A 25538-nucleotide genomic window follows, 5' to 3' on the forward strand; every position below is an offset into this window, starting at 1 on the left:
TCGTCCAGTTGAGTGCAATTCTTTTCTGTCTGGTATATTATGAAATGTTTTTTTTTTTAATTTCCCGCTCGGTTTTTGATACCTGTGTAGGAACAAGAATTAATCTTAATAAAGGAAATATATTTTTTATTATAATTTTACTCAAATCCAAAAAAATTAATCAAGAGTGGAGGGTTTCTATCATACCGCAAATGTAGGTGGTACCATGAATATGCCTGCATCTCTTAATGAAAGAGCAAACTAGTATGGCTACCGAGTCAAAAAAGACCCTTAAACCGCTCATGTAAAGATCAAGACAGCCCCACCCACCCCCACGACCTCCCCAACCCCCAAACCAAACAACAACAACTCCAGCACTAATATGATTCGAAAATCCCATTAAAAGACCATTTCTTGATGATGATAAAGTCCACGGAAACTCCAGACTCCAGCTAATTATTAATGCTATACAATATGGATATTAATCATTATTCGTACAATAGACAGACTTCTATTTTGTACTCATAATAATTGAACAAAAAGTGGTTAAAAATCAGGACAACCGCACAACACCGGACTATTAGGAGCCATCTCACAAAATCCACCCACCACCTTTCTTTGTTCGTTTTCCCCTCTCTCTCGAACCCAAAAATTCTTTTCTAAATTCCAAAAGATCCAACTTTTACCGTTCGGTTGGGAGAAGAAGAGTAGAAGGGAGAGAAGAAAAATCACAACCTTTCCCTTCTCCTCTCTTCTCTCTCCCCCCCAAAAAATACAACCAAAAAACTATGCATGCATTCCAGGCCTCCTTCATTAACATAACATTCTCACTCTCATCACCTCCGTCACCGTTACGGCGGCCAGGACTTAAACGTCCTAGGCCATCACCCACCACATCATCCTATGAGACTCCTCTCTTCCCCTCCTCCCTTTAATGGCTTGGAGGCTTCGTCCTCGTCTTTGGCACGTTTGATTTATTCATCACGTTCTCCTGCTCCTTCTCCTTCTCCTTCTCCTTCTCCTTCTCCTTTCGAGTTATTATTAACAGATCCTACTTCTAAACCTTCTGTCCTTCTCCCTTCTATTCCTATTGCTGACGGCGCTTCTGATTTTGCCACCTTCTCTTTCGTTTTCGGTATTCTTCTCCTCTCTCTATTTTCTTTCGCTTTTATCTTCCATCTCAGGATTAGATCACGTCAATTGCCTCATTTACAGAATTTCAATTCTCTTTGGGCTGTCAGATTGCTTCTCGTTCTCTTCGCTTCGCTTTGGGCTGTTAACGAAGTTATTCGCTTACCCTTTATTCGTCGAAGATATCTTTACCCTTTTTTGCCATCTCTTTCCCTGCATCAACAAGCCGATCTTTGTAAGGTTCACGTGGTTCTTTCATTGGGTTTCTTCGAGCCAGGTTTCCTAATTACTCTTCTTTTCTTGGTGAACGAGTCGATTAAAACGCAAAATCCTTTTCGGACGTGGGGTGTTGCACTCGTCTGTTTAGCTTGTTCTCCAATTCTCCTTCTACAATCGTTCTTCGTGTTTTTCTCGCCATTGGAAGCGAAATTACCCATATATATGCATACGAGTTCTTACGTTTCGACTGACCTTTTAGGAAACAAATCCGTGCTCTGCACCTACCCGTTGTTCAGTTGCATTGTGTTTGGGGTATTCAGCATTGCTTATTCGTTAGCATTTTTGTTGGCATGTTGGAGGGTCGTGGCCTTTGTGATCAACAAGAAAATTCGGGTCCGGTTGAATATGCTTGCTACATCGTTCTTGATATTATTGCCATTACAGATTCTTTGCTTAGGGTTGTCGCCGTTGTGGCAGCCGGCAGAACCTACACATGGATATGCTATCCTGGCGATGGACCTTGCCGTTGCATGGTGCGTGGTGATTGGGGAGGTTATTTTGGTAATAAGGCCAATTGCAGATGCATTAGCCGCCGGTGGAGCATGTTGCCCGTGGAGTCCCGGTAGCAGGTCAGTTTAATTGATTTTAGAGGGTAAAAAATACTCCTTTAGTATCATAGCTCTTATACTTTGGTTCCATACATATCCGTCAAATTATTTTGTACTTGCCTTGGTCCTAAAGAAGTTTATTCATATTCTTGTTAGTAAATTGTCTCTTATTTACGAAATTTTAACTTGAAGATGTAATTTTAATAGATAATTATGAGTTATGTTTCAAGAAGAGTATTTTAAAATTGCAGTAAATATTATGAATGACATAGTAAGAGACTTGATCAAATCAAAGTGCTTATAAGCTGAAAAGTCATAAATTGGGGTGATCAACTTATGACGGGGTGTAGGAAGTGAGTGATATCTTGCCCTATTATAATTTGAATAGAAGAAAATAGTCTTCTCAGATCTCTTATGTGTTTTTTTTTTTTTTTAGATCTCTTATATGTAAAAAAAATAAAGATCTCTCGTAAAAAGTCACAAAACTAAGTAAAGTTTGTAAAAAGCTAAAAAGACATTACGGCATTTGATTAATTTTAACCTATAAATACTTAGCTTATTGCACTTTTGAGATTTATCAAACAAGTAGATAAACTGAAAAGTGTTTATAAGCTAAGCCTCTAAGCACTTTTGAGATTTATCAAACAGGTAGATAAACTGAAAAGTGTTTATATGCTAAGCCAAATAATCTCTAAGATATTTCATATATTAGTCTGTAAATCTGGACATCACCATGTATTAAGAAAACTTTAAACAGCTACATAAATAAAAAGAAGTTAATGGCGGACCTCCTCGCCAAAGAATGAGCTAAGAAGAAACTTTTTTAATAGGCTAATTTTTTTTTGTAGTTCCCTAAATGTTTGTAAATGATGCAGTATGGGCAGATATTCCAGGAATTATATTTAAAAGATAAATTATGATATCTATTCAATTAATCAAAAACTATAGTATTTCTGAATGTGAACTTGGCACTTGCAGGTCAGGACGGCCTAACGGTGACGGGAAGAGGGTGGATAATGGGAATCGATAACGATGAGCGGAGGCCATGATGGTCTGTTCCAACCATTGTTTTTCCAGAGAGATGAAGGGGGACAATTTTTGACGATTTCAGTGTGTAAAATGCTTGGTGGTTCATCAAGCATAGAGAGGGGGGTTATTTAGTAAGTTACACTGTGTTTACAAGTACTACTTATTTATTACTCCTCGGAGGAAAATGTGTACAGCATTCTGTTTGATATTCACCACTTTCTACCGCCCTCTTGTTCAATTGTACATATCCTATATTCTTTTTTCTGATACAAATAGAAAATGTTCATACTTTCACCGTCTAATGACCTAGTCAAGCGATTACATACATATTTCTATTATATATAAGCCTCTAAAGAGGACTAACACAGCATCAAATACTTATATCAAAAGCTTTATAAATTGTACATGCAATGAATGCTTGTATCATAAGCTATATAACTTGTACATTTTATCCAACTATTTTTTATCCCACGTGAATATATGTCATAATACTTAATATTTATTCTCTTTTCATGTATAGACGTATGCACTTCAATTTACATAAGCTATATAACTTGTACATTTTACCCAACTATTTTTTTATCCCACGTGAATATATGTCATAGTACTTAACATTTATTCCCTTCTCATGTATAGACGTATGCAATTCAATTTTAATTCTCCTACAAAAATTTATTTCCTCCGTGCACTTTTACTTGTTCACTTTTGTCTTTTCACGTTCTTTAAGAATGAATAAATTCCACGTGGATATATGTCATAATACTAAATATTTATTCTCTTCTCATGTATACACGTATGCACTTCAATTTTAATTCTCCGACAAATATTTATTTCCTCAGTGCACTTTTACTTGTTCACTTTTGACTTTTCACGTTCTTGCTAAATATTTATTCTCTTATCATATATACATGTATGCACTTCAATTTTAATTCTCCGACACATATTTATTTCCTCCGTGTACTTTTACTTGTTCACTTTTGACTTTTCACGTTATTTAAGAATTAATAAATGAAGTACTCCCTCCATCCCATATTACTTGGCCACATTATTATACTTGACTTTTCACGTTCTTTAAGAATTAATAAATGAAGTACTCCCTTCGTCTCATATTACTTGGTCACATGACTATACTTGACTTTTCACGTTCTTTAAGAATTAATAAATAAAGTACTCCTTTCGTCTCATATTACTTGGCCACATTACTAAAAATATATGTCTATTTTTCTATTCTATGTTTTTCTTCTTCTTATATATAAACGGCTAAAGTGGACAAACACAACAACAATAAGTTGTACAAAAAGCAACTGAAATTGTACTCTAAGCAGGGACTAACATGTGTATATTTCAGAAGTTGACCATTAATTCTATCTCTTGTGTGTTTACTTTTTAAGTCTCCACAAGTCCACAATATCTTAATTATCCTTTCATTTCCTTCATTTGACATATACTCCCTCTGTCTCAATTTAAGTGTCTACGTTTGACTGGACATGAAGTTTAAGAAATAAAGATAAACTTTCAAATCTTGTGGTTCTAAATTAGAAATGTGTATAATATAATAAAATATCCTTTGAATCTCGTGATTATAAACTTGACATGTATGATATTTGAATTGTCAACTTACTAAATATAAAAAGAGGCAGACATAACCAAAATAAGACAAATTTTAACAACAATTGAGAAATTAAGGGGAAAAATAAGACAAAAAGAAAAAGAATATGGAGACTCACTATGAAGAATCGTGATATCCTTTGCAAAATATATAAACCATAAAGACTAACTATATTGAGTAACCAAATTAATCATGTTGGGACCCGTGCATCGCACTGGCATAGTTTGCTAGTTTGTCATAAAAGGCAAGTGAATGTCGAATGTATCACTTAGACATTATGGGGTCGTTTGGTTGTTGGTTTTAAGTTATTCATCTATTGAATCCTATCAAGTAATATCATGTTTGGTAGCATTCTTTTGCTATGTATAAAATCCAATACACCTAATGCAGTGTTTGATTTGCAATTTGGAAACTCACACAACTAACACATATATAAGTTATGAAGGAATCTATATTAAGGATAGAAGATGGAATAACTAAACCTACATAAAATAATATATAAATTCTCTCATAACTAATTTTTGCATTATTAATACCTACATAACTCTAACCAGCAAGCGAACAACCCATAACTTGGTGTACATCATCCATAACCAACATACCATAATCAACAACTTTTGTCATTCCTTTTCAATTCAACTTAATTCGATTCAATAGAGTTCATGCACACTTAGTCAGTCCTTATACGCTATTTCCATTTCTTAAGGCAAATGTTGCAACTAATACTGTTAGGACCATTGGTACAGTGATAGTGAAAAACATTGTTAAGCTCGTCCGTCTCAAAATGTTCAATAGCAAAATTTCATGAAGAAAACGTCTACTACTATATCTTTCTACCATTTCATGACAATTTCGCCCCTAATAACAAAAGAAAGCAAATAGAGGACACATTGATTATATATGCGCCATGGGAACATTTTGCTTTAGATCGTATAGTTTTTATGACAAACAAGTGGAAATAGGAGAATACATGACAAAATTGCTACTGAGCTAAATCAATACTCCTAGTATTTACCAACTTTTCCTACGTCAAGAAAGTTCATATGTTTCCTTAATAATTTTAATTTTTGACTGGATATTAGTCGTGTCTATCCCGCAACACGGTAATGGTATTCTAATTAAATTGACTGTTGTGCTTTTAGTTCTAATAAATCTCTGTGCTTTTAGTTCTAATAAATCTCATATAAGATGTAGGAAAGTAGGCTACCCAGAATTGGATTTGCTGGTTTTGGATCAGCTTTACTACAAGTTATAACACTGAACGCTAATTGATTTGTTTCCGGTCTATAAGTTCACCAAGCTGGCTCATCATCTCCTGCTATGGGCTTAAAACCAAAGAGCAGAAGTTCAGAAAATAATGAAGCGGAAATTCAAAGAGAAATGTATGCCTTGTGTCTGCAATAACAAAATATTGCGGGAAGTGCAGATCTATATACTCAATTTTGGGGTCACTATTGAAGTCATACCCGCGGTGCACAAAATTTTACAAATTCACCAACTTCATAACACACTTCAAACGTACGCGGCTGAAGTTTCAAAAATTTTTGTTTAAAGTTACAAATTTTAGATAGTGTAAATAAAATAAAAGATTGAATCGCGAGCTTCAAACAATCGGATCTGAAGTTTTTCCGCCATAGTGCTAACTTAAGACAATTGAGACTGAAGTTCTCACGTTGCAGTGAATATTTTAGCCAATCATGATTGAAGTTCTTCCCGTGACAGTGAAAACTTCAGACAATCGCATTTGAAGTCCGGCTGAAGCAAATCATAACTTCATATAATCGGATATAAAGTTCTTCTTTTGCGGTGCTAAATTTAGACTATTGTAACTGAATTTCTCCCGTAGCAGTGCATAGTTCAAACGAATATGACTGAAGTTCTCCTCGTGATAGTTTAAACTTCAGATACCATATTTCAGACAATCGCGTCTGAAGTTTGTGATTGTCCGAAGTTTGCTCGAAGAGAAGCGGAAGAAGCAAAATCTATAGTGTCGTTACATTGAGTACCAGTTAAATATTTATAAAAAGTGAGTACACGTTAAATGGGGGCGACCAAATTAGGCGCCTCGTGAATTTTTACCAAAATATTTAGTCATTTGGCCAACTCCCGACTTATTACCCAATTTAATCATATTTCTTTTTGGAATTTTTATTTGGTGTGGCTTTTTCTAAGAGGTAATTATTGATAATAACTACATTTTAATTAAGGGAAAATGACATAATAATACCTATTTAAGACCCTATATTACAAAACATAAGAATAATTTTTCTTATTTACAAAATATACCAACTTAATTACAAAACATAACGGATTTAAAAAAATAAAAAACCCACCCTTCCTCCCTTTTCCCCGTTCTTCACTTCTTTGTATTAATAGATCCCCCACCCTTCCCCCTTTTCCAATTCTTTTGTTTCATACATATCCAAAAACCCACCCTTCCCCCTTTTCCCTATTCTCTGATTACCAGATCCTCACCCTTCACCCATTTTCTAATTCTTTGTTCACACAGATCCCCACCCTTTCTCCCTTTTCCCTATTCTCCAAATCATACAGTAAAGGAATTTTTCTCTGTCACTCCGGGAAAGGATCAAAGTGATATACACTGCCGGTAATTTGACAAAATTGTGAAATTGGTATTTTTTTCAGATCTGCAATTTTCTAGATCCGTGTTCTTCAACTGGTGTGAAGCAGCAAAGCAGGGGGAATTTGTGCTAAACAAAGAATTGGAAAAAGGGGATCTGTATGATACGGAGAATAGGGAAAAGCGGATCTGTATGATACGGAGATTCAAATTTGTATTAAAATTGTATGATAGTTGTATGTCAAGTTTGTATGAAAATTGTAAATTAAGTTTTCTATGTTGTTGTTGTTGTATTAAATTAAATTCGTATGAATAATGTATGAATGTTGAATACAATGTTGTTGTAGTTGTTTTAAATTTCCAAAAAGCTAACATGAACTTTATATAAATTTACACAGTTATATACATATTTCATACCGTTTTCATACAGTTTTCATATAAAAACAAATGTGAGAATTCTAAGCCTTAAGCGAGATATAAATATTTCATACAGTTTTCATACACAAAGTTTTGAGCATAATTTTTAAGCCTTGAGCGAAATATACACATTTCATACAGTTTTCATACACAAAAAATTGTGCGAAAATTTTAAGCCTAGAGTGAAAATTTTCGTATATGTTTTGTAAGAAATCTATAGTTATATTTTGTAAACTGAAAAGTATCGTCATATTTTAGTAAATATACCCTATTCTTATGTATATATATGTTAAACACCCTTTAATTTATTTATATTTAGTAGCTATAGTAATTTTGTAAATTATCATTTGTAGCTACCCCAAAATACATAAAGTTCGAGTGGCTGAAGTGGTTATTGGGCGAGGCTCTCACCCTGTCTGCCCAGGTTCGAACCTGGGCGGGCAAGGGGAGCGCCTCGCCCAAATACACAGCTTTTGCTTAAAAGTAAGGTACAAATTGTAATTTGAAAAATGATAGCTACTAATGGTAAGATACTTATAGAAATTAGTTATATATGTAAGTTTGTCTTTCTTTTTTTCCAACTAGCTATGGCTCTATTCCTTAGGCCTTAGGATCGTTCTAACCTCAAGCTTCTTTGTAATATTAATCTCACCCATTTGACTGGACTTCTTTTGCATAACAGTGGCTTTAATGGTCCCAAGAATTAATCCACCAGGTCTTGTGAATTTTAATTTATCCAACAATCATCTCAATTCAATTCCTAGCTCCCCTTTTCATCTGTTCGCGTCGAAGATTAAGAAAATCAGTTTGTTATGGTGGAAAAATGTAATCCATCATTATTGAGCTTGAAGCTCTCAAATCTAAAAGTTGAATTTCGAAAAATATTGTAATTCAAAGTGAGTGAACAAAAATCTTGTTGATAATACTTAGTATGAAATTTATACTAAATTTTGAGTTCCATTAGAGCGAATTTGATTTAGTTTTGGGTGAAAATTTTGAGCACAGTTTTATAGTGGACAAAGAATAGAGAAGAAGATGGGTTGTGTACTACATCTGTATATTTCCTTCATATAGATTTGAGAATTCCCTGTATATCCTCCATGTGTATCTGTGTATCCATGTCTACATTCATGTATACCTGTATGTGATATATGGATATATAGTTATATACATATGTGACATACCTTTTTTTTTAACCCTCCCCAAGAAGCTCCCCCTTCCTACTCTCTTGGTGACTCAAATCCACAACCTTCGAATTGGAGGTGGAGGGTGCTTATCATCTGAGGAACCCTTTTGTCTATACATGTGATATAAACGTGTCGCGTTGACCTTTTCTCAACCAGATTTTTGCTACGAATTTTGACTCCAAACCAATCAAAATCACTTTCTATCTTCTTTATAGTTTATATACACGTGTCTCGTTGTTCATGAGTTCTTTGTTTAGACAGTCACTGAGCTATTAAAAATAAGTGAGGAAAATCACTCTTCCTTCTTTTGTATCAGCAAAGTCACTTATGCTATTTCACTCAAAAAGTACTATTTTTTTGTATCAAAAAATCAGTTAAGTTACACTATTTCACTCATTACGTGGTATATACTTTTAACCGAAACCGACCCAAGCTAAATGCAGGCCAGCCGAGCCGTGTACTGAACCGGATTGGCTTGGCTCGTTGCTCCGGCCTATATATGTAGTTTCCACCATATTAGCCAAATCAGACTAATTTTTTCATGGTGAAAAATTATTAATACGAAAAGTACATCTAAGACAAAAGATAACGGATAAAGCTTTTAAGGATCGATAAGTAAAAGCAGGGAAAACATAAGTCGAAACGCAAACATAAGGAATATTTTAGTACTTCCTTCGTCCCAATTTATGTGACTCTTTCTTTTTTAGTTAATTCAAAAGGAATGACACATTTCTAGCTATATTTAGTGGAGTAACAATTCAACTTTAAACTTCTCATTTACCCTTAATGAAATGTTTTTTAGCTGCACAAATATCTATGACTTATTTTGGATCATAAATTTCAAAAAAAATCTTTTATTTTTAAATTTCATTCCAAGTCAAATACCTTAATATAAATTGAGACGGAGAGAGTAACTTTTTCCCTTAATAAAAGAAAGATCTGTAATCAAGTTCGATAGAGACATCTTTTTGGATCACACACCATGCACCAAACACTAACCTTTTTCATCACTTTAACTGTTGGATATTAATATAACATTTTCATATTAAAATAATAATATTAAATTATGTTATTTATCATGGTTATAATTAAACGGAGAAAGTGTCATAATTCCTTTCAAAACACTAGTACTCCATGATCTTCTTATGACCCATAATCACCATTCCGTGTTCTATCATTATTTACAGAATAAATCATCCACTGATCCATAAATCATCCACTAATCCATGTTCTCTCATGTTCTTATAAATCACTACTCCACTATATATCTTCCAATTTATTCGAAGGAAAAACTCCACCACCTATAAATATTGTAATAAAGTAACTAATACCCAATTCGATAGAGTAATAAATTACTAGACTAACTCGTGACTAAACTACTACATATAAAGTTTTCTTAAAAAAAAAGAAATATAAAAGAGTTAGTAAATGATAAATTTCAACCCCCTCTTACTACAGGCTTAAATTGGGAAAATACAGACCATATAAAGTTTTCTCACAAATTATCTATTAATCAAAGTATTACATGTAAATTCAAGAACCTCAGAAAGATTTATCACCCGTGGTTCTAAAATGGGATTAATGTGTTTGATCCCCTAGCCGCTCGCTTGCTAGAACCAATCACTGAATGCCTTATTACCAAAGTAGTTATCTTTATCACATGTTAAATCCTTTAGGCTAAAGTTGGTTAATCCGTGATAAGATTTCACTTTATTCTATTAAAGTTCAAACCCAACTATCCCACGTAAATGTACGTACTTCATTACTTGGTTATCTTCGAGACCGACAGCGTGATCATTAATGAAAAAATTACACCATTATTTGTATAATTTAATTGAATATAATAAATTATTGCTCAATGTTCATGTTATCATATAAATTGTTATAGAGAGTTACTTGTTCTTGAATTTCAACTAAACGTGATATATACTAGTATAAAAATTTATACAAAGCTAGTGCACAAAACTTATACTTGATCCCCTATTTCAATTTATATGGACATATTTTCTTTTAGTTTGTTTCAAAAAAAAATAACCTCTTTTAAAATTTGAAAATAACTTGACCTGAGTTTTCTATTAACCCTTAACTAGTGTAGTGCCCGCACGATGCGCGGAAAATGTTAAAAAAAATCATAATAAATTATTATTTTATTTTCTCGACCACCTTATATGTTTATATTCTATCCATGATCATTGATAAGAAGGCCACTACAGAAGGAAAAGGTATTTCCTCCATCTTCAATCTCCTAAGATCTTGTACTATGTGCCATAAGGTTCAAATATAATTTATCTTACTGTGATTAAGTGATTTAATTAAGTAAAAATATAATAATGTTAAATAACATAAGTGCATATGTAATCACATATAATGTATTTATTGAGTTGTATAAATAGGTGTTGCTAATAAGTATTTACCTAGAAGCAATCAAGCAATTTTGTGCAATATTTCTTTGGAGCTCCTCCAATAGCTTCTATGGGTTTATTGTTAATCACTTATTAATGTAAATGCAAATATATAGACATACAGATCTGTAAAATAAAGCAATAAGGTATATGAAGAGTCTTCATGTATAATAAAAGAACAAATTAAATAGGCCAAAAAGTTTATTTATTTGATATAATCTTGCCCAATAACTTATAGCAAAGTCAATTATATATCTATAAATTTAAAAAAAAAAAAAATCTGATTAAAACCACTAACAAAATTTGTACAATTGCCACTAATCTCTATACATACATAAATATTACTTCGAGCAAGTGTTGGAGCAACTTGAACCTGAAACTACATTTCTAGCAATCATTTTGGACAATTGCATAATACCCTTTTGGACATTAAATAGAATGAGCGAGACATGTTGCTTTATGTTGTGCTTGAACATATTTTTGTGCCTTCCTCAAGCTTCTGTTGTTAACTATTTACTCCCGTGACTTGAGTTCTTCAAGCATTTTTCAGTATGTTAGTCATCTGCAGAAAGAAGAATGAGCTAACATCAATTTATATATGAAAGTTCCCTGTAAAATCACAATAAAGTATCAATTTAAAATTTAAATAAATTCAAAATTCATATGTAGGTTCGCAAAAGTACTTAATTCCATACTATATTAAAAACGTAATGTACCAATTATCACCGGATATCAACTTGTCTTGAATCGTGGTAAAATTAATGAATATAAAAGATAGAAGATTAAGAAAAGAAATATTTCTTGTAGTGAAGAATCTTGCAGGAAAAAACACAATATGACTCGAACATAATGTCCAAACCAACACAAAGCACGTCCAGATCCATAGACAAAATGCAAAAAGGAACTAATCAAGAAAAACTACTTCAAGATGCAACATAACTGGTAGAGTGACATATGAAAAATAGTTAAGTAAATGGTAATGAAGAAAACACCTTAAATATGCTTCTTTAGTATTCATATCCTCTCCCATTTTTCCCTTCCCACCCTATGTAATACTTTTTTTAATTAAAGAAAAGTATATAATAAAAAAGAAATTAGTATTTTCTTCTAAAAAAGTTAAAAGCTATTCATTACCAATTTCTCCATTTCATCCGGATGACTTTTATCTTTGGATAAATCATTCAAAATTCCTAACAAAACTGAATTGAGTAGATAAACCATCACTATCATTAAACAACAATATAAACACATAAAAAACCAATCAAGTCAAAATATCATGAGCATCTGTTTCAATAAACTAATAATAATTTGAGAATAATAAAATAACAATTTAAAAAATGTCAACTCGACGATTTTTTATTTTTGTAAGTATTTTTCTTATTTACGTAACTGATTGTGTCCATTTTTACCAAAAAACAAATGGAGAAAGGAACAAAGTAAGAACTATTATTGCTCAATATTCATGTTATCATATAATTGTTATAGAGTTACTTGTTCTTGAATTTCAACAAAACGTGATATATTCTAGTATAAAAATTTATACAAAGCTAGTGCACAAAACTTATAGTTGATCCCCTATTTCAATTTTATGGACATATTTTCTTTTAGTTTGTTTCAGAAAAAAATAACCTCTTTTAAAATTTGAAATAACTTGACTTGAGTTTTCTATTAATCCTTAATGAGAAGCTTTATGGAGCCATAACTTTCAAAAGTTTTAAACCATACAAATAACTGATGGAGTACTACTAGTTGTGAATTTAGACACTTCAATTTCTTACATCACATTACTAGATGCCCTTTACAAATTTAAAACGAGTCCTCCTTATCTTCGCCTATATAAACACCCATCTCCACCATTCAACCACATCCTCAAATCTCAAACCTCATTCTCAAATTTCATCCTTTTGAACCACTACACACACAAATAGATCATTAAAAATGTTCTAACATATTTAACAAATTCTTTCTCATCCTCTTCAAATTAACTAGCCATCTCAAACAAATTTCTTGTTTGTTTCATTAGGCTTACCATATTTTTGTAACAATGGGTAGTGCAGATCACAAACACCACCATCATCATTTGAACTTCCACGTTCAAGTGCATCTACCTCACATCCATTTTCACCATCACCACCATCAACATGGTCATCATGGGATAAAAGAACTAATGGGCATCCCAAAAGGGTGTCTTCCAGTATTGGTAGGCCATGATGGAGAGGAGCTACACAAGTTCATAATCCCAGTGATATACATCAACCATCCACTCTTCACACAATTGTTATTGAAAGGAAATGAACTAGAAGAGAGTGAACTTCATCATGATGGTCCCATCAATATTCCTTGTCATGTCGAAGAGTTTCGCTACGTTGAGGGTATGATTGACAAGGAAACTCATACCACAGGCCACCACAATCAGCACCACGCGGCCTGGTGCTACAAGGCCTGAGGTTTATGAGGTTAACTTCTATGCAGTAATAGCGTGAAAGTATTACTTTTATACTACGTACTAGTGGATATGAGATAAATCCAATGTTTGTTTGTCATCTAGCTATATATATAGCTAGCTAAAAGGTATTTTTTATAGTGATTCATATGTTCTGTCGGTCTTGTAAATCTGTCTTTACGTTTTCGTGGTTGTATTGAAATAATCTCGTGGTCACTACAGTAGATTGTATTTGCACGCTACAGTAGATTGTATTCGCACGCTACAGTAGATTGTATTCAAAATTCGACTCTGTCAGGTTTTGGTGTATTCAAGTTAAATTTCGTTGTATTCAATTCAGATTTTGTTGTATTCAAGTCAGATGTATTCAACTAAGTTGTATTCAAGTCAAATGTATTCAACTCAACTGTATTCATTTGTAGCTACTTTTACACTGTATTCACTTGTAGCTACTTTTACACTGTATTCACTTTATTATATTTAAAATTGGTTGTATACAAAAAAATATCCTTCAAAAAACAAGAAATAAAATACACCCCAAACACAATTTTGCACTAAAATTTAACGGATACATTCAAATACTAAATACAAGAAATAAAATACGCCCCAAACACTGGATTGTATGCTAAAAAATTAATGAATACACTAGATTGTATGCTAAAATATTATTGAATACACTCATAAAGAAATATTATTTTCCAGCTCCGGCACTGAAAAATGTTTCCAGATTCGGCAAATATTAATGAGTACACCGCTAGATGTAAGTTCTGGAGGTCTAAAGTTGATGTAAGTTCTGGAGGCCTAAAGTTAAAGATCAAGCCTATTTAAACGGAAAATATTAAAGACCAAATCATTTGGAGGGCAGATTTGAACAAAAAATATTCCAGATCTTCACAACTTGCTTTTTTCAGGTCAGATCTGTAGCAAAACGGAAAAGACGGAGAAGATGGGTCAAACTGCCACCATATAGATCTGACCGCCACCAACAACCCTCCAACCACCGCCACCAACAACCCTCGTCCACTTCCACCCATCTCGTCGGACAGATCTGAGCCACCACTTGTGTTCTTGTTTTTGAATAATCTCTTAATCTAGCAACAATTTAGATTGTCCAAAAACAAATGAAAAATACAGTCAAAGACACTGTAAACAATAATGTTTGGTTATAAATGCCGACCCTGCAATGTCACGTCATTAGGAAATTAATACCCAACACAGTGACTTTTTTTTATGTGAACAAAATAGAACCGGGAGGGAAAGTAGACGTTAGAGAGAGAGGCGGAGAGAGTATCTGACTTAGAGAGTTGGGATACACTTATTTTACCTTAATAGCTAGAAAGTGTCATTAAAATACAACTATTAGCTATGGGAAGTAATTAATTCAAACTATAGGTACTAAACATAATTAATAGTAATAGTTTGCCATGTCATGTAGATTTCTCTAATTTTTATGGTGGGCTAATTTGGACTATGCCCAAAGTAAACCGTCAAGAATAGACAGCCCAAATTGACCCGTGTAGGTGCCCATTTGTGACCCGTGGATGCCCCAAAACTGTAAAAAATTCATGGGTATCCTATTTTGGGCGCGCTATTTAAGTAATACCTGTTTTGTGTTTTTTTTTTTTTTTTGCACGAGTAATTACTGTTTCTTCTCGCTCTTCTTGCTTAGGTGCACATGTCTGAAATTTCATCTCATTTTTAAATGCGGTTCATGCATGTATGCATAGTGTAGGCATACCTGGAAAAAATGTGTTAATGAGTTTGTTAGATTTATTGTGCTTTTGACAAATTGATGATTGGGGTTTGTTCTTTATGATATATGGAACTTATGTTTCAAATTTGAGCTTATTTAGAGTAAATTTGGGTGTTGAGTCGTGCGTTGAATTGTTGAAATTCGAAGAACAAATTATTAATTTTTGTTCAGTCTCACATGTCTGATATTTCAGCCCCTTTTTACATGCACTTCAGTCATGTATGACTAAGGTGTGGACATACATGACTGAAATTTTAGTCTCTTTTTACATATACTTCAGTATTATACGACTGAAATTCAGGCATACATGAATATATTTAGACATACATGACTGAAATTTGAACCAACTTTTATATGCCCTTCAATAAAAAAATGTCTGAACTTTGCCTTGGCAAGTCATACCAAACATCAGACCAAAACGTCTGACATTTGGCCTTCACAACCACACTTTCATACGCGAATGTCTAAAGTTGCCAAGCTTCAGGCACGAAGTGGGTACTCGTGCAAGAAAACATAAGGCGGATATTACTAAAATGGCGCGACCACAATAGTGTGCTTTTTGCCCTTTAAAATCGATCTTATGCTTAGCGGGACATAAGTTTTTTAAGGAATCCGTCATAACTTGTGGGATATTACACTGCGAAAATATAAAACTTATGCCCCAAAAAAAATTATTTATTTTGAGGGGAAAAATTTAAGACCAGCATAAAATAAAAGTGCAAATAACCCCTTAACGACTCTTAACATTTCCTGAGAGCGAGCACTTATTAAAGCCATTTTGGTTAAGATTGAATATTGAATAGTGTACTCATCCAAACACAGTGAAGCTAATTGCCACTTTTTTTTTGTTTTTGTTTTTTCCAACATCAATATGCTAATGAATTGACAAAAGTTTAATAAACTCCAATAAACCAAATCTTTCAGCTAATTATTTTATCTTTATGTTAAATTTGTATAGCTTTGTGGATAGCATATGCTTACTAATTTCCTTCTTATTTACATTTCTCCAATTAATACTTTTTCGTATTTACATTATTTATGCTTCCTGAATTTACTTAACTATTGCAAGTTAGATATAGTTTGAGAAATTGTAATGACAAAATTGGGTTTGAATATATTGTAATTTTTAACTATATGGTTGGTTGAGAATATTTATTGATATTGTCTAACAACCCCATGCGGCTCACGAATACGTTTCTTCAAGGATTTAAGCTGTAAATAGCAAGATTATATCACGTGAATTTTAATCAAAGATAGTAGGTTACTTATCATTTTACCACTAATATTTATCAAGAGATTTGACTATATACCTAATAAGTGACCTAATTTTGTTAAAATAATTACACCGTAAGAGCATATAACTTTAACTCTTATCTCAATATATAAAATTCCTCTATTTTTTTCCTTATGTATATGTTGTAGTGCTTGTAGGTGATTCTTCCATCACCCACTCTTCACACATCACCATAAAGGAAAATAACTTTGTAAAAACCCTACTCTCTTTCACCGACCCGACCCAGTCCACTTATCATTTTCATCTTCTAACCCTAATCTCTTCAACCAAGAGACGCCTCATCTCTCTTCACGCCTCCCCTTTCCTCTTCTCTCTCTCCCATTTCGAGTAAAACCCTACTCTCTTTTCCAACCATGGCAGATTTGTTTTGCCATTTCCATACAAGTTTCCTTTCTCTCTCATATTTCAACGAGTCACGACAAAAACTTGTTTCCTGTTTTCTCTGCATCAAAACATATTTCAATGTTTGTTTTCATTCAAAAATTCAAACGGTTAGTTTCATTTTTCCCGCTCTAGATTGCCCTAATTTTCGCCTACTATAAAAAGGACCTTAAGTCCATAGCCGAGGGGAACAACAATCGGGAACATAATACTTCACCATACTCAACATTTCACCTTTCCACTACTATTTTAAGTCTTAGCTGTTTCAAGTTCTTTCTAGCCGCTGAGGTCTTTCCTTGAAAATATCAATTTCTTGAGTCTTAACATTTTCGGGTAGCTTACTCCTACATTTGACACGATTCGATAAATCATTCGAGTCTGCTCTTGAACATTTCTGGAAAACAAGAACTTCTGGATTGTTGTAATTCGAGTTTCGAAATCATTCGAGGCCGTCGACACCCAGTTCACTGTACCCAAACAGGTCAGAAATCCTCCTTCTCTCTGCTTTAAATTCTGTTCTATACAGACTTATGTAGCTAAGTTAGTTTAATTTAGTGCGACTATGACTTGGTATGATGATTGGTTACTTGGTTGAGTACGTTGTAATAATCCAGTTCGTCGAGATATAGGAGCTACGTCATGTAATTAATCTGCCTTAACGGGTTATGTGTGTTAGTTTCGTTGGTTGTTTAGCGCGTCCATCATTTCACTTAGTTAAGCATGAATATGCATTAATTAGCTCAGTTCTTCTTTGTTCAGAATGTTTATGTGTTTGGCTGGAATTTCATTTGTTTTAGAATCAAACAAGGATCGATGCCATGACTTGTCCGTAAACGCGTGCCTAGCTTCATTGCGCTTACATCTATCTTATACTACACCCCAATTAATATAAACAAGAGGCTAAAGACTGTTTGGCTTTATACACGAATACAGTACTTCTAATTCTGTGTGTCATGTGTTTGGGGAACTCGTTGGCTATTTATGATGTGGCTGCTTCCGAAATAGTGATTAACAAATACATACGCATTTGGTATTATTATTTTTTTTCCAGGCAGAACCGTGATCTGAATGTGCTTCAAGTTATGTCTCGTTTTTAATGGCTTTTGACTAATGTTCTTTTTCCTTGCATAATCCAGCTTAAATTCTGAAACTGTTTTCAAGCACCTTTATCGAAAGTGACTCCCTACATTCTTTAACTTAATCATGTGTTTAGACAATCCTTAAAAATCCTCCTTATGTCTTGGTCTGCTTATGGAATTGAAGCTTGGTTTATAATTCCATCCTTGCTTTCTTTCTCTTGTGTGAACTAGTGTAGGATGCAACGTGGAGGCAGTTGGTGTGTTGGTGGTTTTGATTAGTTTAAATTATCTCTAAATTCATAAATAAGATCTGGTTTGATTGTGTGAGTAATGGATTTTTTCTTTAGGTTGAAACATCCTGAAGTTTTATTGTTTAATCCTATCTCTGTCATGAGAGTCTTATCAACACTCGAACTGCAGTCGCAGGGGTGGCCATAACATATGGCATTTACACTTCAGTCAAGAAATAATACCAGTGGATCAGATTTTGATGTCTTCTTTCATGCATTTTTAGAGGTCATACATGTTTTTATGTTTAGGTGCTGAGATCAGCGCATTCAACTCTAAACTGCCCTGCTCTAGGAATGGGCAGTCGTTTTTTTTTTTTTTTCTGTTTTCCCTTTTACAAATTTTCCCTAAGCTTTTCTCTGTGTGAAACAAATGCTGAAGTAGGCAAAGTGACTATGAAAATAGATAGAGCAGGGCAGTTTAGAGTTTAGAGGAGTTAGAAGTATCTATTTTTTCTTTCAACTGAGTGCAACTCTTTATGCCATAGCTGTACGTTCTATCTTCGTAGTGTATTTACAGTGTTTTCATAGCAGCCCCTTTTGTTTGGTCTGAAATTTGTTGAGTTCATCATATGATAATTCTATGCTAATCTTTATTTTTTTTACATGTACATATCGGAGAAAATGGAGTCCCAATTCGGGACTCATCGTCTTCCGCATTCGGTGTTGGGCCAACCAAAGCCCAACGTAATTTCTCTCGAGTCAGCCTCATCAGCCATCCACAGCAATATATTCAAGTTGCTGGGCCGAAGCCCCAACAGTAAACAGACCGCAGCCTTAAATGGGCCGAGCCCACTTAACATACATGTTTTCCGTTGCTCTATTTTTTTTTTTTGTCGTGTATCTGTTTGCTAACTTATGTGTTTGTGTGCTGAAAACTTAATTGCTACAAGATTGACAATTAGATTATCTAATTATTTAGATTTTTTGACTTCCCGATATTAATAGGATATTCACCATGTTGAGGATAATACTTAGATGTGAAAATTAAGTGATAATAATAGCTACCCTGTTTTCATCTAGAAATATGTTTAAGGCTTTAACTTTGGCGACGTACTTGGAAAATAATTTTGGTTTTGGATGCGGGCAATACATTTCTATCACGCAACTTTTAGTTCAAAATCTATCTTTTGCAAAAATTCTACCACTATCTAGTCTATTGAAAAACATTAAATTTTAGCTTACTTTTTTGGAAAAAATAACGTGCTAACTCTTTCCTATTTTTGTTTCAAACACCTTTGGAGAGTTGAGCCTTTAAATTTAAAAACCAGACTTTTCAAATGATTTACAACTTTGATATTATTTCATCAACAAAATGTATTACTTATCACTTATGTTTTAAACAGATCTTCAACATACTTTCTTTCATAAAATATTCACATTTTTACACTAGCCATTTATCTATTTTATCTAGTCATTCACTATATTTTTGCTAAAATCAATTAATATCTAATCATTGAGTTGTTTCAAATATATTTCAAAAATGGCTCAATCCCATACTTTCTTTAGTTTACTTATAACTAAAGCTTTTATGCAAATTATTATTTTTCCTACAAGTTTTATTTTAATAGTATATATCTATTTCCATTTATAACTTTAATAATATTTGCAAGCTATTTTCTTAAATATTTAAAATGCAATGTTGCTATTTTTCTAGCCTAATTAATTAACATGAGTCCGGTCGGTTAATCATTATTAATGGGATTTAGAGGATGTCTAATACCTTCCCTCTATGTTAGTTGAACCCGTACCTAGAATCACTTGGTTTTGTAGACTTTAAAATAGAGTCAACTTTAGATAAATAACTTTAATAAACTTTAGGTGCCCTAATTCACCGTAAATAATTAGGTGGCGATTCCTAATTTTAAATAACCCCAAAATTACCCGGATGTTATAAACTATTTTGATCCCGATTAAAATAGGGTATAATAATGAGAACATTGGTAGTGCTAATATTTACTTTATTAATGAGTAATAATATGTAGTTTTATAGTGGATAGGTGGATAAGGACGTATATATTAGAGTAGGTTTTATAGAAGGAACATAACATAGAAGTATAGTGACTAGTAAGAACTAGATATATAATGAAATAAGTGCCTTAAATTGAGGTTAAATATCATGATTAGACTCCCCGTTAACACTACCATATAATATCATGATCATTACGAAAAGCCATGAGATCTTTTATCATAAAATTGTTCCAATCTTAATAAACCTACCAAATGCTTTTAAATCTCGATGTTGTGGGGTCCAGCCCTATTTACAGGAAGTTGTTTTTCTTCCTTTTGGTATGAGATTTTCAATGGTGTGCAGATTTGGTTGATTGGCCAAAGATATATTCACAAGTGAAGACTTTTGCATAAAAGTGATGTCATTGATGACATAAGGAGGAACAATTCATTCCTATAAATAGGCAGCTTATGGTTCATTCGAAATACACCAAAAACCTCAAATAATACATCTAAGTGAGAGCAAAGTGAGGTATACCATACACTGTGTAAGAAAATAGTCTGTGAAGAAAAATAGAGTGTGAGTGATATTGTAGTGAGGTGGGAAAATCAAAAGAGTGTTATTTCTTTTGAGGGTGTAGTGGTCTTAGGAGTACTTGTACTCGTTACTACACAGTGTAAAATTCCTTGCTATAGTGATATCAGTTGCTTCTCTTGGCCGTGGTTTTTTCCTTATTCAGAAGGGTTTCCACGTAAAATTCCGGTATCATTATTGCTTCATTTTATTCTTGCTGACTTAACCATAACTTAGTGTTCCGCGTTTATCAATAATACCGTGAATATTATTTTTGCGGGTCTATTTTATTTCCAACAAGTGGTATCAGAACCAAGGTTCTGTCTGAGTATGCTCTGTGGTTGTAGCACAATCTGAACTTCCACATCAGAAAAGAATTACTTTGGTCTCCTAATAAATAGTATTTGTATTTGTAATAAACGATGGAAGCCAACACTAGTAGAATGATTACTTTGAGTGGTGTAAATTGTGCCATTTGGAAGGGCAAAATGGAAGATTTGCTCTATGTCAAGAATTTTTATCAACCTGTCTTTGCCACTAAAAAGCCTGATAATAAATCAGATGAAGAGTGAAATTTGTTGCATCGGCAGGTTTGCAGCTTTATTAGATAGTGAGTTGACGATAATGTGTTGAACCATATTTCTTGGGGAGACACATGCTCGGACTCTATGGGAGCATCTTGAAAGTTTGTATGCTCGGAAAACTGGTAATAACAAGATGTTTTTGATAAAGCAAATGCTGGGTTTAAAATACCACGATGGTTCCGCAATGACAGATCATCTGAATATTTTTTAGGGGATCATGAACCAGTTATCTGCTATGGGCATTAATTTTTATGAAGAAATTCAAGACTTGTTTCTAACTTGGTTCCCTACCAGATTCTTGGGAAATTATTAAAACTTCATTATCAAATTCTGCTCCGGATGATGTGATCTCTATGGATCTTGCCAAGAGCAGTCTTTTAAATGAAGAGATGAGAAGAAAATCTCAAGGGTCCTCCTCATAAGATGTCTTGGTGACTGACACTAGGGAAAGAGGCAAGAATCGTGGTTCTCAAAATAGAGAACATCATAGAAGCAAATCCAGAAGCAGACTTAAAGATATTGAGTGTTATCATTGCGGGAAAAAAGGGCACACAAAGAAGTTCTGCCGGACTTTGAAAAAGGAGAATAGAGATAAGGAGGAAAAGAAAGAAGATGGCAATCGTGTTGCCGCTGTCACTACAGAAAATCTTGTTACTGTCCTTGATGCGGATCTGATAAATATTGGTTGTGATGAGTCAAGCTGGGTTGTGGACAGTGGTGCCGCATCTCATGTGACATCAAGGAAGGAATTTTTCTCATCCTATACTCCGGGTGACTTTGGAACTTTGAGTATGGGTAATGAGACTGTATCTAAGGTGGCTGGTGTTGGAACGATTTGTTTGGAAACTAGTATTGGAACTAAACTAGTTTTAAACAATGTAAAACATGCACCTGATGTTCGTTTGCACTTGATCTCTATTGGTGTTTTGGATAATGGGGGATATGTCAGTACCAATGGTGCTGGAAAGTGGAAGCTCACTAAGGGTTCCATGATTGTGGCTCGTGGCGAAAAACGTCGTGGTCTATACTGGACTACGGCCTCTACCTGTGTTAATATGGTAAATGCAGTTGAGAGCAATAGCTCTTCAACGTTATGGCATAAGAGGCTTAGCCACATCAGCGAGAAATGACTAAATGTTCTAGCCAAAAAGAAATTGTTGTCAAATTTCGAAAGTGCTAAATTAGAAAAGTGTGAGCACTGCTTAGCTGGAAAACAAAATAGAGTTTCTTTCAAGTCTCATCTTCCGTCAAGAAAGACAGAGTTGCTTGAGTTGGTGCATTCAGATTTATGTGGTCCAATGAAGACAAGGACTCTGGGTGGTGCACTTTACTTTGCTACTTTTATTGATGATTGCTTAAGGAAACTTTGGGTCTACGTCTTGAAGACTAAAGACCAAGTGTTGGGTGTCTTTAAGCATTTTTAGGCTTCAGCTGAAAGAGAAACTAGAAAGAAGCTGAAGTGTATTCTTACTGATAACGGTGGTGAATATTGTGGACCGTTTGACGAATACTGCAAGAAACAGGGTATCAGACACCAGAAGACTCCTCCTAAGACTCCTCAGCTTAATAGTTTAGCAGAGAGGATGAACAGGACCTTGATAGAAAGAGTTAGAAGTTTACTTTCTAAAGCAAAGTTGTCGAATTCCTTTTGGGGTGAGGCATTGTTGACCGCCACACATGTTATTAATCTATCCCCTGCGGTTGCTTTGCAAAGTGATGTTCCAAACAGAGTTTGGTATGGCAAGGATGTTTCCTATGACCACTTAAAAGTGTTTGGTTGCAAAGCTTTTGTACATGTGCCTAATGATGAGAGGTCAAAATTAACTGCGAAGACAAGGCAGTGCATCTTCACTGGTTATGGCCTTGATGAGTTTGGTTACAGGCTATATGATCCAATTGAGAAGAAGGTCGTGAGAAGTCGTGACGTTATCTTCATGGAGTATCAAACAATTGAAGATATTAACAAAGCGGAGAAGATAAAATCTTCAAGTTCTGAAGGTTTAGTTAATCTTGATCAAGTCCCTCATACAAATGTTGATGAAGTTGGTGGGCTCGATGACGATGGTGATGCCCAAAATCATGTTCCAGATCAGCATGTTGATGATGATAACGATGCTTCTATTGATGAGGTAGATGCTCCTACTCATGAAGTCGTGGATGAGTCAGATATTCCACTTAGAAGGTCTACTAGACAGCATGTTCCTTCTTCCCGTTATTCACCTAATAAGTATGTATTACTCACTGATGGGGGAGAACCTAAATGTTATGAGGAGGCCATGAAAGATGAGCACAAGGATCAATGGATTGAAGTCATGCAAGATGAGATGAAATCTCTGCATGAGAACCATACTTATGAGTTGGTGAAATTGCCTAAGGGCATGAGAGCTTTGAAGAACAAGTGGGTGTTCAAAGTTAAAGCCGGAGAACACAACTTGAAGCCCAGATACAAAGCTAGATTGGTTGTTAAGGGATTGGGTCAAAGGAAAGGTATTGACTTTGACGAAATATTTTCTCTTGTCGTGAAAATGTCCTCCATTCGGACAGTTCTTGGTTTGACTGCTAGTCTTGATTTGGAGATTGAGAAGATGGATGTGAAGACTGCTTTTCTTCACGGTGACTTAGAAAAGGAGATTTATATGGAACAACTTGAGGGCTTCAAGGCAAAAGGTAAATAAAATCTTGTATGCAAACTTAAAAAGAGTCTATATGGATTGAAGCAAGCTCCCAGACAGTGGTACAAGAAGTTTGAGTCTGTTATGGGGGAGCAAGGCTACAAGAAGACTTCTTCAGATCATTGTGTGTTTGTACAAAGATTTTCTGATGATGACTTTATCATCCTTCTACTATATGTGGATGATATGTTGATTGTAGGCAAGAATGCTTCCAAGATTGATGAGTTGAAGAAACAGTTGAGTAAGTCTTTTGCAATGAAAGACTTGGGTCATGCTAAGCAGATTTTGGGCATGAGAATTACTCGTTCAAGAGATGAAAGGAAGCTTTATTTGTCACAGAAAAAGTACATAGAACGTGTACTAGAGCGCTTTAATATGAAGAGTGCTAAGTGGGTTAGCACACCTCTTCCTGTTCATCTGAAATTGAGCAAAAAGATGTGTCCTACAATAACGGAGGAAAAAAGAGAGAATGGCCAAGATTCCTTATTCCTCTGCCGTCGGAAGTTTGATGTATGCAATGGTATGCACTCGGCCAGATATTGCTCATGCAGTCGGTGTTGTTAGCAGATTTCTTGAAAATCCAGGGAAAAAGCATTGGGAAGCTGTGAAGTGGATACTCAGGTATCTAAGAGGATGCTTAGATGAATGCTTGTGTTTTGGAGGATCAAATCCAATCTTGAAGGGCTATATAGATTCTGATATGACAGGTGACCTTGATAACAGAAAATCTACTACTGGATATTTGTTTACTTTTTCAGGGGGAGCTATATCATGGCAGTCGAAGTTGCAGAAGTGTGTTGCACTGTCTACAACTGAAGCGGAGTATATTGCAGCAACTGAAGCTGGCAAGGAGATGATATGGCTCAAGAGATTTCTTCAAGAACTTGGATTGCAACAAATGAAGTATGTTGTCTATTGTGACAGTCAGAGTGCAATAGACCTGAGCAAGAACTCCATGTACCATGCAAGAACAAAGCATACAGATGTGCGATATCACTGGATTCGAGAAAAGATAGAGGACGGATCTATGCAGGTCAAAAAGATCCCTACATCTGAGAATCCTTCGGATATGTTGACCAAGGTGGTACCAAGAGACAAGTTCGAGCTATGCAAGGAACTTGTCGGGATGTACTCAAACTAGAAGCCCGATATAGCCTCCTTCAGGTAGATGGGTCTGGAGGGGGGATTTGTGGGGTCCAGCCCCATTTACAGGAAGTTGTTTTTCTTCCTTTTGGTATGAGATTTTCAATGGTGTGCAGATTTGATTGATTGGCCAAAGATATATTCAGATGCAAGTGAAGACTTTTCCATAAAAGTGATGTCATTGATGATATAAGGAAGAACAATTCATTCATATAA

At 34.4% G+C, this 25538-nt stretch overlaps 1 protein-coding gene and 1 long non-coding RNA gene across 3 annotated transcripts; both read left to right on the plus strand.

Annotated features, from left to right (window-relative positions):
• The first annotated feature begins 504 nt into the window (after positions 1–504).
• LOC132607959 (uncharacterized) lies at positions 505–3174 on the plus strand. Of its 2 annotated transcripts, none has more exons than XM_060322110.1 (2): positions 505–1981; positions 2916–3174. In XM_060322110.1, the coding sequence occupies exon 1, from the start codon at positions 883–885 to the stop codon at positions 1966–1968; it is 1086 nt and encodes a 361-aa protein (XP_060178093.1). In that variant the 5' UTR covers positions 505–882; the 3' UTR covers positions 1969–1981; positions 2916–3174. The 2 variants fall into 2 exon arrangements, with proteins under 2 accessions (XP_060178093.1, XP_060178048.1); XM_060322065.1 differs by having other exon boundaries at positions 517–1958.
• A 13629-nt stretch (positions 3175–16803) lies between these two features.
• On the plus strand, positions 16804–19338 carry LOC132639849 (uncharacterized). Its single transcript, XR_009582126.1, has 2 exons — positions 16804–18651; positions 18825–19338. It is a non-coding gene; the product is annotated as an uncharacterized LOC132639849 (long non-coding RNA).
• The last annotated feature ends 6200 nt before the right edge of the window (positions 19339–25538 follow it).

The sequence above is a fragment of the Lycium barbarum genome, chromosome 1 (assembly GCF_019175385.1).
Source record: "Lycium barbarum isolate Lr01 chromosome 1, ASM1917538v2, whole genome shotgun sequence".
Classification (NCBI taxonomy): Eukaryota; Viridiplantae; Streptophyta; class Magnoliopsida; order Solanales; family Solanaceae; genus Lycium; species Lycium barbarum.

Excerpts from the sequence above, each read along its gene's own strand:
- LOC132607959 (XM_060322065.1), top strand. The coding sequence starts at position 883 with ATGAGACTCCTCTCTTCCCCTCCTCCCTTTAATGGCTTGGAGGCTTCG. Across the intron at positions 1,959-2,915 it reads CCGTGGAGTCCCGGTAGCAG|GTCAGGACGGCCTAACGGTG; the intron begins GTCAGTTTAATT and ends TGGCACTTGCAG.